The sequence below is a fragment of the Castor canadensis genome, chromosome 2 (genome assembly GCF_047511655.1).
Source record: "Castor canadensis chromosome 2, mCasCan1.hap1v2, whole genome shotgun sequence".
In the NCBI taxonomy this organism is placed as follows: Eukaryota; Metazoa; Chordata; class Mammalia; order Rodentia; family Castoridae; genus Castor; species Castor canadensis.
The window spans coordinates 183,720,066-183,732,500 of record NC_133387.1 but is presented as its reverse complement, the minus strand read 5'-3'; the positions used below and the strand labels follow the sequence as shown (position 1 = coordinate 183,732,500).

The following is a 12,435-nucleotide window of genomic DNA, read 5'->3' as shown; positions in this document are numbered from 1 at the left end:
GACCTCCACCAACTCCACCACCATCCCCAACTTTCCTGTCTCCCCAGACGAACCTAAGCAACGTGACCTCTCCTGGCTGACACCTGGCCTCAGCTCTCTTCTTCCAGGCTTGCCTGAGCTTGGGGAATCGTCTGGGGTAGAAACACCGTTTTGCTGTCCCAGAAAGGTCACAGGACAGGTAGAGTCCTCAGCTCTCCTGGGCCTCATTGCTCCAGGGTGAATCCCAGGGCACTCAGCTGTGCTGTCTAAGACCCAGAGACCTCAAAAGACTTGGGTCCCTTCTATTACTGCTGTGCCAACTGGGCAGCTAGTCCTGTCGCCCATCTCCTCCAAACAGGCTTTCCTCTGTCTCCCAACTTTTAAGTCAGGGCAACAACCCGGAGTTGCCATTGCTGTTGGTGGGGCAAGGAGAAAACAGGCTGGGACATCCAGCTGGCCTTTGTCTCCCGGGGCCCAAAGGAAGCACCAGCCAACAGCCCTCCCAAGGCGGGGCTCTCCTCTTGGACAGTCAGTGGCCTTGAACTCCAAGCTCCCAAATTACTTCTTTCTGGTGTTAGCTCACTGATAGAAAGGGGCTTCAAAGAGGCAGAAGCCAGAAGCCCCTAGAAGGTCCTGACTCCTGGCTCAGACTCGTGCTCAGAGGCATGGCACGCACATGTGGCCACTGGCAGGGAAGGTGGCAGTTCCTTCTAGGCCCTGTCTGTGCTGCCCAGAGGTCCTGAACCCTGAGGAGTGCTGGCTCCTGTCTCCTGCTGTGGCTGCAGATGCTGGGTCACTGGGGTCTTATAAGGCCGGCTAGAAGGAGGTGGGCCCTGGAGGGTCCATTTCTTAAGTGTTGCCTTCAAGATGGCCCAAGCTGTGGGGCACAGAGGTCCTGAGAGCTGCCAAAGGGCAATGTACTATAAGAGTCAAAGTCACCAGCTGGTGACAAGGGCAAACCCATTCCATCCACCTCCCCCACAGCGAACACCCTGGAAAGAACCGCATTCTTGACTTTTCTTACTCACACCTGGCCTTGACTTGGAACGGAAGTCTTTCCTTTGCAGCTGTGGCCTGTCCCTCCAGTACCACACCCCTGCTTGTCTCTGATCAAGAAGACCTCCAAGAGCAAGCCCACCCCTGCTCTTCTTCCCTTGCCTCCACTGCCTTCTGGATTCCACTCATGTGATGAAAATGGCTCTCGTGTAGCTTTGTGACCATTCTTTTCATTTACTGCACATATTGCAAAGTCTATCCCAGCCTTCTGGAGGACTCAGATCATGGTATCTGTTCACTGTCTCTGTCTTCACTGAGCCTGGAGCCCGGGTCTCCTCACTTGACAACAATCCCGTCCATTTCATAGTTCTGGAGAGTTCTGAAGGTCCACTTCACTCCTCCCAACATCTCAGCCAGAACTGTGACCCCTATGTTACTGGGGGTGAAAACTGCATGTGATATGTGGACAAGTCAGGACTTGAACCCAGGTCTAACAGATAGAAAGGGACACCTACATCAAGAGGCAATGAGGACATGGGTAGTGATGCCTACATGTAGAATTTTCAAAGTGTTTTTAATGTCCATTGTATCACCTTGACCCAGGGAGGTAACAGGAAGATATTGACAATTCCATTATATAGTCAGGGACACTGTGGCCATCAGCAGATTTCCCAGGGTCACACAGATAACAGGGGCCCAGCGTACTTTACAGAAGAAGGACTTCAGGGTCCAAGAAGGAAACTGACTGAGGGTGGGCATCTGGAGAGAAGAGGGGCACAGGCTCAGAGGCAGGGACATCTCCGGAGAACCCACCACCCAGAGTCCTTCAGGACATCCGAGCACAGATCACCTGCCTGCCATCATTCCTTGGCAGGAGCTCACTGTTGTGCAACCAGCCACGGGGCTGCGGCTGGCCCCCCGCTCCAGAAATCAGCAGGTGGTTGGCTTGAGCTGGCTGATTCTGCCCCCTGGAGCTCAGCTGTGACAGCCATGAATCACACTAATGGCAGGAGGTGGCCATTCCTCCTCTTTATGGCCTGGAGACAGGTATTTCCAAAACTCCTCCCCTGGCTCTGGCAACACGTGACCTCTCTTTCTTCTCTCTGGGCCTGGACAAGGCAGAGCAGCCAGGGCCAAGGTGGGGTGAACCAGATAGAGCTGGAGAGCCCTTCCCCACCCCCCACCAGCCCCTGATCCAGGGACATGCAGAGCCCTAAAGCACCCAGCGACCTTGGGTGTGCTTCAGTCTGGCATCCCCTCCCATGCCTGCTGTCTGTTCTCCTCGCCCTCTGCCTTTCTTTCAATAACAAGTTGTCAAGTTCTAATGCATAACCTGCAAAAAAGCACATACAACCCCCCCCTCACACACACATATACACACAAACCAGAGAAGTGTGAGGACACAGCACCTGGGGCCCAGCAGGCAAACTGGCCTATTTTTACAGTGGTGTTAAGTACCACAAACAGCTCCATGCAAAAGACTCTTGGGAGTTGAATTCATGGGAGTGGGGGATGAGGGAGAACTGGGAGGGCCTCTGAGATCAGTCTGAGATCTTTCTGGAAAATAGTAAGCTCTACTAGCATGACCGGACCACAGAAAAGAAGGGACTTTTTCCACCTGAATCCAGGAAGGCTTCCCAGAAGAGGGGGTGTCTAAGTGGAGAGAAATATGTCAGGGTAAGGGCTTGGAGCATAACCTAAGTAGCCACCCATGCCCCTCTTTTTTAAGTGCTTAGTAGTGGTTCATACCCGACCAGAATGATTAGGACTTTTGTGTGTGTGTGTGTGTGTGTGATAGTGGGGTTTAAGCTTAGGATCTCCTGTTTGCTACCACTTGAGCCCACCCCCAGCCTGAAATCTTCTTACCTATGCCTCCCACACAGCTGGGATGACAAGCAAGCTCCACACCTAGCTTTTTAATTTGTTTATTTGGATCTCCCTAACTTTTGATCAGATCTGGCCTCAAATCTCAATCCTTCTGAGCTCTGCTTCCCAAGTAGCTGAGATTACAGATGTGAGCCACCATGCCCCACCAAAAGGTTAGGATCTTTTATTCCAGTTCAGTGAGCACTTGGTCAAGCCACTGTGATGCCCCTTTCCACTTCCAAGATGGTGTATAATGTATAGTTCCTGCTGTGGGATGAAGCCTGAGCCCGGTGATCTGGGGAGGGGGTGGGGAGGAAGAACAGCAGGAGGGAGGAAGGAGGAGGGAGGAGGAAGGGGAAGCAGGTGGACTAACACTGGAGGAGGGGAGAAGAAAGGCGCAGATACAGAGTCTGGGACGAGCCACCTGTGAACGCAGCTGAAATAACCGTGTACCTCCTTGGTGGCTCTCCAGCCTTCACCTCCCCCCTCTGACCAAGAACCAGCTCCTTTTGGCTCTTAAGTTCCCCTGGCCCTACAGATAGTTACTCAAGCTCTGTTACAAAAAAGAAAGCAGCTCAGAGCCACTAGGAAACAACGACATTTTATTTGTCTTTTGTTGTCAAGAGGATAGATCACAAGACAGAACAGCAGTCCTGGTCACGGCAGCTCGGTTTGGTTAGTTTCCACGGGACACAAAGGACAGGTAGGGCAGGATCTAGTTTGAGTTTCCACTCTATGACCTTCGACTTCTGGCTGTTGCTCCACAGGGGACTGCACAAACCCTGCTGGGTCCCTGACCTGCAGCTCTTCCACTACTCGCCTATCTATCACTCCATCACTGGCCACTGACTGACAGACAGGATGCAGGTGCTGGCACTGCTGCCTGACCAAAGACCCTTCTGCTCTCCCTGATGCTTAGGTGCATATACTGGCCCCAATGGAAGGGGAACCCCCTCAGCCATTGCCTGCCAGAGACCCAAGTTCAGGGATGGGAGCCTGAGTCCAGACGAGCTGGGCTGCAAACTGAAGTTTTGGAAGCAGGGAAGGTGGGAGGGTTCCAGAGCCCATGGGGTTATTGCTCAGAAGATATATGAGGGGCACATTCCCCAGGAGCACAGAGTCCTAGACTAGACTTACTGGGCGCTCCGCAAATGGCCAGGGCAGAGGCAGAGTCCACAGTGGAAGCCCCAGGAGGAAAATGACCAGGGAAGGGCTAGACCTGCCTAAAGGCAATACTGGGCTCCCAGCTCCTCCGTCGCATCTCCAATTACTACGGGATCTCTGAACAGACTTGGAGAGCGAGGCTCTTCTGAAAAGATGGAAGAAAGTCCATGAAGAGCAACAATGAAGAAGATGCAAACCTTCTTAGTCCCAAGACAGCTGGGGACTCCTGTCCAGGCACTTCTTCTACCCTCATCCCTAAATCCAGACAAGGGACTGGTCTCTCAGGGGAAAAACAGACTCTGGGGAGCAGGAGGGCATGGGATGCAGGAGGAGCTGGTGACAACATGGCTCGGCCCCTGCCCTAGAAAGTGAGTCCACAGTTCACAAATACAATACTATCCACGAAGACCACAGTCAGCAGACACATACACACAAATACGACACAGGAGGTGGACCAGACCGCAGGCTGCAGTGGGAGGGGGCAGGTGTTAGCTGCGTCATTAAGAACAGGACTGGGGTAAGTGGGGACAGGGAGAGGCACAGGGGACACACAAGTTGTTGGCTTCTCCTGGGGAAAGATCTGTTGCTGAAGTGGCTGGCTTTCTTAAGCCTCAACATCAGCAGCTAAGGGTTCAAGCAGCTGGCCTCAGGTTCCGGAAGCTGAGGAGGGAGAGAACTGAAATTAAAACAAAACTCAGTTCCTTTCCTGTGTCCTTACCTTCTCCTCTCCCAGCCTTCAGCCTGGCACCCTTGCTCATAAAATGCCCGGAGTGACATCTCTTCCCATGTTCCCCCGTTACTGGTTCATAGACGTGAGGCTTAGGAGAAAAAGGTGTTTGACAAAGACCTAATTTGGAAAACAAGACATTCCATCTGGAGGCTACGGCCTTTAAGCCTCCCACACTATCCCATACTCAGTGTGCCCTGCAGCCAGCATGATGCAGACAGAACGCCAAGCTAACTGTATGAACGCCAGCCTCCAGGGCTGGAATCTATGCCTGTTCCCACCTTCCAGGGTCACCTGCATTTGAGTGCCCCATCTCAAGGTGGATGTAATGGGCCCTGCTTTGCCCACCTGTGGGGCTCTCATGGGACTATGCAAGCACTTAGCAGGGAATTAAAATGCCACACAGATACACTGTGTCACCACGGTCACAGTGAAAGCCAGGGAAAAAGAGAAATCTCTTTTCATTCACAATTTAAGATAAAGTTACATACTTGTCTGCTATGCTTTATTTGGATGGGGGCGGGCAGAAGTGAGCTGACAGAAGACTGGCTTTTTCACCCTAGTGTATTTCAGGTTCTGCCAAAAGGGACACAGGCAAGGACAGAGGGAGCTGGGGGAGGACACTGACCTACAGCTACAGAGACCTGCCTTCAAGGCACAGCCTGTCACCTACTATCTGGTCACAGTACAAAATGGGGCTCAGTCCCACCCATCCTATTTTCTTCTGGCAGGCTCCGGTGGGTTCGTGGGTAACACCCTTCAGAGACTGGACAGCGGTCACTGTGTGCTGTCTGGCGCCCCCTATGGTGAGTGACGGAACGTACACTGGCATAGTACCTCCAAATGCTGAGGACAGACAGATGCGTGTGTGTGCGCGTGCGCGTGCTCGTAATAAAAGCCATGCCCACAGGAAAAGTCAACCCATACTTCCTGCCTGACACCCCTGCCCAGGCTCGACCAGGACAGTGATCAGGCACAGGGCATCTCACCTTCTCACTGGAGGCTGCACTTCAGTTCTCTGCCTTCTGGGGCTCCACTGCTGGAAAGAAAGCCAAGACAGATGTTGTGTGTGGAGTCCTTGCCCAGGGGACCACCCCACCCAGCAATCACACCTATGCCCAACATGTGGGATTTTTCAGTCACAAAGATGTGGTGCAAATCCTCACCCCACTGCTTGCTGGGTAAAGGAACTTGGGCTCTTGATTCCTTGGTTGTCAAAGAGAGGTGGTGATACTGACCTCGTGGGGCAGAGTACACTTGAAATGGATGGAGTGTGTGCCTGACACAAAGCAGGCACTCTGTAGTTGGTGACTGTTGCTAATAGTGGCCTATTTCATGCAGACGAGGGGCAACATCACAGAAGCTTGGGAGCACCCTCTCCTGGCACTACAGAGGCAGATCTGGTGGGTCTGAAGGAGGCCTGGCACCTGGTGACATCCCCTCTCTGGGCCATGTGAGGACCCTCTCCTGCTCCCCCATTCCATCCGGGCAGGTGGTCAGGGCCAATTACCATTGGCGGTGATAAGGGTCTCCACCTGGGCTTCCTCGTCCCCTGGAGCCCTGCAAGAGGGAGACACACAGCCCAGTCAGAGTTCTACAGAGCAGCACCTCTCTCCATGCTGGGGCATGACCACCTGGGACCCACCGCTCCATGTCCTCTACTGTGGGGCACATGGCATGGAAGGAGAAGACAGGACCAGAGGGGACAGAGTCAGAGGGAACTGTCAGTCACCCTTCCGTGTTGGCCCGGGAGAACTAAGTACTGCATGCCTGACCGAGGGCCACATGGGGCTTTGGTGTTGCCCTGCCACAGAATTTGGCTTCTGAGGTCCAGAGCCACCTTGGCTGCTGTGATGGATGACTGGAGTGACTTGGTTGGCTGGAAAGAGAGGCCAAGTTTCTACTCCGCCGTGTGAACAGGTAAGAGGTTCAAACTGGCTAGGATTCTGGAGAAGAGACCTGGACTTGGGAGAGTCTACAAGGTCCTCTGCTCCCTTCAGCTTGGTTCCCATTTGATTCTGGAACTGGCCCTCAAAGCTCTGACCTCTTCTTTGCCCCAAATTTGTCTGCAATCCTCAAATCCATGCCTCTCTGACTCCCCGTCCCCAAATCACTCTCATTCTCTTTTGAGACAAGAATCCAGGAGAAGCCTCCTGGGTTCACACGAGGGTGTCCCTCCTAGTGTCACCCCGATCCGAGGCCCTGGCATCCTTACCGGGGCTTCTGATTGAAACTGCACTTGCACCTGCGACCTGAAAGGCAAAGAAACCATCCAAGGTCACACTCCAGCAGGACTCCAAGGTCACGCTCTTTGCCTGGCCACAGCAGGGCTGCCTGAATCCATGCAGATTAAGGGACTATGTAGATGGCACCCCTAGATCTGGGCAGTGTTCCCTTGCACAACCACGTGCAGCAACCCTAGATTGGGGGTCGAGGCCAAGGCAACACATTTGACAGCTGGGGTGGCCATGCCACCACACCACACTTGATCACGTACCTACAAGGACTCCATACAGACCAGGCTCATGTAGGGGAAGCACACTGGGGACAGTGCCTGTGTCCTCTCTCCTGTAACTGCCCAGGGACAGAGCACCAGGAGGGTCACACTGCCTGCCCTTTGTATCTCTGCATTTCCATTTGTATTCTTTGACCGTGTCTCACTGTTACAGAGCACTTCCTAAATAACAGGGAGGTCAGACAGTCTTCTTCTCTCCCCAGAGATGCAAGGCAAGGCTTTCATAGGCCCCCACCCACTTAGCAGCCACAGAGAACAAGAAACACAGAAACTCACTTAGGATAAGGAGGATCCCAACCGAGAAGAGGACGACCGCAAACACCAATCCCCCAATCCTCAGGGTCTGGTAGTCTGCCAAAGGAATCAGGTGAGAGATGGGAGTGGGTCAGGGCCAAGAGGGCTTGCCTGTCCCTTTCCAGATGGGGCTGCATCCCACTCTCCCATCCCTTGCACCCTGGTGCAGTGGCCACTCACCATAATGAAAAGGGTCCTTTTCTTTCTCCTGCTCAGCTGCTACAAAAGAAAACAAACGTGATCAAGAGGAAGCCAACTGCATCCTGGGATATCTTGCCTGCCTCACAAGTCTCGGTCCCCACAAAGGGATCCTGTGAAGCAGGACCCCATTCACAGGTACTGGAGAGGCACAGAAGGGCAGATGGGCCTGGTGGGCTCAGGGTCAACCTGAGAGCTGAGAACAGAAACAACTCAGAGCCCCAGTGAGGTCCTGTACTCAGCACACCCCACAGGCACTGCTCCTTTTCAGTGTTGCATCACCCCCAAAAGATAGGGTCTATCACCCCTTGTGACAGATAAGCAAACCAAGATCAAGGAGAGACTTATGATTGGCATAAGGACAGAACTGGCTCGTTGTGGAGTAGACACAGGTGAAGGTCCCTCAAGATTCAAGTGGAAAGTCTACAGGGGTCTGGGTGGTTTGGAGGGCTTAAAAGCAGACCCAGCTGGGCAGGCTGGATTAGGTAGAGTCTGTGGATAGTTGTCACTTTTCAGGATTTTCTCAGCTGATCAAAGGGAAGGGCACAGGCCCAAATATGGAGAATCTGAGAGCTCCTAACATCCCAAAGGGCAGACCTTTCCACCAGAAAGAGCTACAGCTGCCATCTTGGAATAGCCAAACCCTAGAAGCTCTTACCACTGGCCAGAACGGCAGGGGCCAGCAGGCTGCAGAGAAAGATCAGCACCGTTTCCATGGTGTCTGGGGAGAGAGGGAGGAAGATGTTACTCCCTGGACAGGGCACTCCCAATTCCACATATCTCCATGCCGTGTCTTCATCAGCCTAACCTGAAGCAAGTCAAATCCCCAGCTGAGCACTCACAACCTGGGGAGAGGTCAAAGCACCTGCACTGAAGCCAATGACGTTGATTGGACACGCAGAGTGCTTTCCACATGTTGATTCAATTAACACAACTGGCTAAAAACCATTAGCAGGCACTACAACGGACCCATGTTGCAGGGCAAAACTCTGACACAGGGCACGGATGGAGCCCCAGAGCTGAAGCCAAAAAAATCCTAAAGATCATTTCCCAGGCATCCTCTCCAGGCCACACTACTGCACCATCTCTAGGTCATTAAGACAAGGGCATCCTGGCTTGAACACACCCATGATCAGAAGTTTTTCTTCACATCAGATTAGAGGAGGCTGGTAAACCATCCCTCATTGTAATCCAGTCTGAGGGTGGAGAGGGAGACTTGCTGCTTACTGGTAAACGGACACACTGTGCCTCACCTTTGAAATGCCACGGTCAACTCTCCCTAAACACTTTAATTCATTGTTTTCCCAATAGGTGACTGGGTTAAACAAAGGAAAACCTGGAGACTTTTTCTGAGAGTAGGTACCTGGCTTCTCTCTCCCAAGATGCTGAGCATTCTGCTCTGGACCTGAATTTGGATCTCCAGGTGGGTGGCCGCAGATGGGCCATCTGGGCAGAGGCAGAAGGCAAGGCCAGAGGTCCCACTCGGGGACAGATTTCAGTGGAGTTATACTCCTCGCTCCCAGGCTTAAAGGGCGATGGTACAGAGCCAGAGAGGAGAAGGGAAAGGAACGGAATCAAGAGTGCTCAAGGCTGTTTTCTCTTTTCCACGCAGGGTGAAGCTGGCCAAGGTCTGACCCCTGGGCATATGTCTAGTGTCCAGGCCCATGCTTGCGCTGACCATGGTCACCTATGACTCTCCAAGCCCAGAGCAAGCAGCCCCACTGCCCTTCACCGCTTAGCCACCAGGGGGCAGCACAACTACATCTAGAGCCTTGCTGAAGTCGGGACATCAGACCCAGACAAGGGGATTCAGAAAACCTTTATGAAAAGGTCACTGCTTGTAACACTGTCCATTTTACTTGTATCTCTTTCAAAGTTTACTTTCTATGTTATATGTATAAAATATATGTAGCACACACATATAATGAAGCACAGTAATAAGATAAAAGCCTGCTGTATGTACCTGTGTTTTCCTCCAATCCCTCCCCCGCCTCTCCCCAGAGGCAATCTGTCTCCTGAACGTACAGACTGAATCATTCTTTTGCTGTTTTCTTTAAGCTACTATTCACCAGACGTAAGATTTGAGTTATGGAAGATAAAATAAGATCTAGAGGTTAGTTGGGTAACACTGTCCATAGTTAATATGCTAGAAATGTGCTAAGAACAGAGCGCACGTTAACTGCTCTTACCACGATTCCATAAATATAGCTATATTTCCTAGCTCCTCGGGAGGCAGAGGTCAGGAGGATTGCTGCTCAGGACCAGCTCAGGCAAAACTTTCACAACACCCCAACCCAGCCAGTAAAACTCGGTGTGGAGGTGCATGCCTGTCATCCTAGCTGTGCAGGAGTAAACAGGAGGATTTTGGTTCAGGTCAGCCTGGGCGTAAGTGCAGGATCCTATCTGAAAAAGAACTAAAGCAAAAAGGGCTGGGGGTATAGGTCAAGTGGTGGAGCATCTACCTAGCAAGCATGAGGCCCCAAGTTCAAACCCCAGTACCACCTTCCCTCCAATAATATGTATGTATATTTCACATACCATGAAATTCACCAACTTTGAATTGTACAATTCAATGATTTTAGTGTATTCACAAGGTCATGCAACAATCAGCACTATCTAGTTCCATTAGCCTTTCCCCCAGCCTGACAACCAATAATCTACATTCAATCTCTATGGGTCTACCAATGCTGAAAATTTCACATAAAAATCATAAAATACGAGGCCCTTTTATGTCTTGCTTTCACTCAGCATGTTTTCAAGGTTCACCTGTTACTTATTCCTTTTTGTGGCTGAATAATATTCCATTGTGTGAATATATACATTGCTCTTCTTTAAAAATGTATTTGATACAGACATCTAATAAGATATTGGTTAGTGTATAGCTTTTTGAGTTTTCTAATTATGACATCATGTTTACAGTCTTCTGGTATTTCCTTTGTTCAACATGGTTTCTAAGTTTCATCCATATAATTATATAGCCAGAGGTCATTTTTAAGGTCGTGTAATATTCCATTGTGTAGGTAAAGTATTGTAGACATCTGGTGTTTGTTTGTTTTCTGTCTATTGCTATTATAAATAACACAGTTGTAAACATTTCCGTGTGTGCTGGCTGGGGCACACATACTTTTCAATTCTTGCTTATTCTCATAAGAAAAGCATTTTACACTGCAACTCAGTACAAACTCATGCTTATATATATTAGAAACACTATCTAAACAATACTGACTATGAAGGAAGTGCTCCATTCACAGTTCTGCTTCCTTTAAAAAAACAAACAAACAAACAACTAGAGCTAGGCCCCTGCAGTTTGAAATGATGCTGTAGAGAGCCTCGGAGTGAAGTCATAGACTGGGTGGAGGAACAGCACCCAAGTCGTGAACTTTACACAATAATTCAAACTGGTTTTCCAAAGAGGTCATCCCCATTTTAATATCCCATCAGCTGCACAGGACTGTCCCCTTTACTCTGTGTCCTTGTCAATACCTGTCAGACATCTTGATTTTGCCAAGCTACAGGTGTAAAATATGGTCTTCATCTAATCACTTAGTGATGGAGGTGTACCATTTCCTTCCCTTCAACAATGTATCTTTTGTCCATTTTTCAAATAGGCTGACTCTCACCCTTACTATTACTTTCTTATTCTGGATTCTAAACTCCTACCCTAAGTATTGCCAATATCTCCTCTCAAGCAGCAGCTGGTCTTTCCACTTCAAACTGTCTTGAAATGAACAGAAATTCTTATTCTAATGTAACCGAAGGCAGTGACTTAAGGCATTATTTCTCACTTTCGGGGCAATGAGGTTGCTTCTAAACTCTACCACATCTTCTGGAGAGTCATTCATAGGTACCTTACCACCTTTAATATTTAAAGCTTGTTGTTGAGATGGGGTCTGGCTCTGTCGCTCAGGCTGGTCTTAATCCTCCCACTTCAGCATCAGGAGTATCTGGGACTACATGTATGCGCCATGACACCCAGCTACGTTTAAATCTCTACTCCATTCACAACTGACGTTCCTGTGAGTGTGAGGTATCCCACACTGATGACCAGCTGTTCTGGCACTCTTTAAGTGGTCCACCCCCCACCCACAGTGGTGGACCATGCCACTTTTTAATCACATATCTGATTTCCATTGAACTGTGTATCTGCTTTTGGGATTTCTTTTTGAATGCACTGGTCAATTTATATCCCTGGTCACTTCCCATGGATTCAATTACTTGAAGTCACCTGCAGTCTGAAAACATTAAATGGAAAATTCCAGAAATAAATGATTTGCCAGTTTTATATTGCATGCCATTCTAAGAAGCATAGTGAAATCTCTCACTCTTCTACTCCATCCTTCCCAGAATGTGAATTGTCCCTTTGTCCAGTGTTTCCACCGTGTATATACTACCACCCAGTAGTTACTTAGTAGCAGTTTCTGTTTATAGGCTGACTGTCACCATGTCACAGTACCATATCAAGTAACCTTTTCTTGTTTTTAATTAATAGACCCAAAGTGCAAGAGTAGTGATGCTGACATTAAAATCTGTCTTGATCTCAATTATTGTAGCTTTATAGCATTCTTGCCATGTGGTAGGAAAAGCACCCATCTTTTTTCTCCTCTTCCTTAGGAATGCCTTTGCTATTTTTGGCTTTTTGCTCTGATGTACAAATTTTGGAATCAGCTTGTCAAAATCATCTAAATATTGGGATTTT

The 12,435-nt window shown here is 49.9% G+C and overlaps 1 protein-coding gene across 5 annotated transcripts in view; it reads right to left on the bottom strand.

The window, feature by feature from the left end:
• Window positions 1-3,426: 3,426 nt before the first annotated feature.
• Window positions 3,427-12,435, bottom strand: part of Fxyd6 (FXYD domain containing ion transport regulator 6) — a 34,217-nt gene continuing 25,208 nt past the window's right edge. The window contains exons 2-8 of one of the 5 annotated variants that reach the window (XM_074066653.1): window positions 8,398-8,460; window positions 7,722-7,760; window positions 7,524-7,598; window positions 6,948-6,984; window positions 6,243-6,292; window positions 5,722-5,771; window positions 3,427-4,665 (exon numbers count right to left, since the gene is read on the bottom strand). In XM_074066653.1, the coding sequence (XP_073922754.1) occupies window positions 5,743-5,771; window positions 6,243-6,292; window positions 6,948-6,984; window positions 7,524-7,598; window positions 7,722-7,760; window positions 8,398-8,455 (288 nt within the window). In that variant the 5' untranslated portion in view covers window positions 8,456-8,460 and the 3' untranslated portion in view covers window positions 3,427-4,665; window positions 5,722-5,742. Of the gene's footprint in view, window positions 4,682-5,721; window positions 5,772-6,242; window positions 6,293-6,947; window positions 6,985-7,523; window positions 7,599-7,721; window positions 7,761-8,397; window positions 8,461-12,435 lie in introns of all 5 variants that reach the window. The other 4 variants (XM_074066649.1, XM_074066652.1, XM_074066651.1 and 1 more) reach the window with 4 other exon arrangements.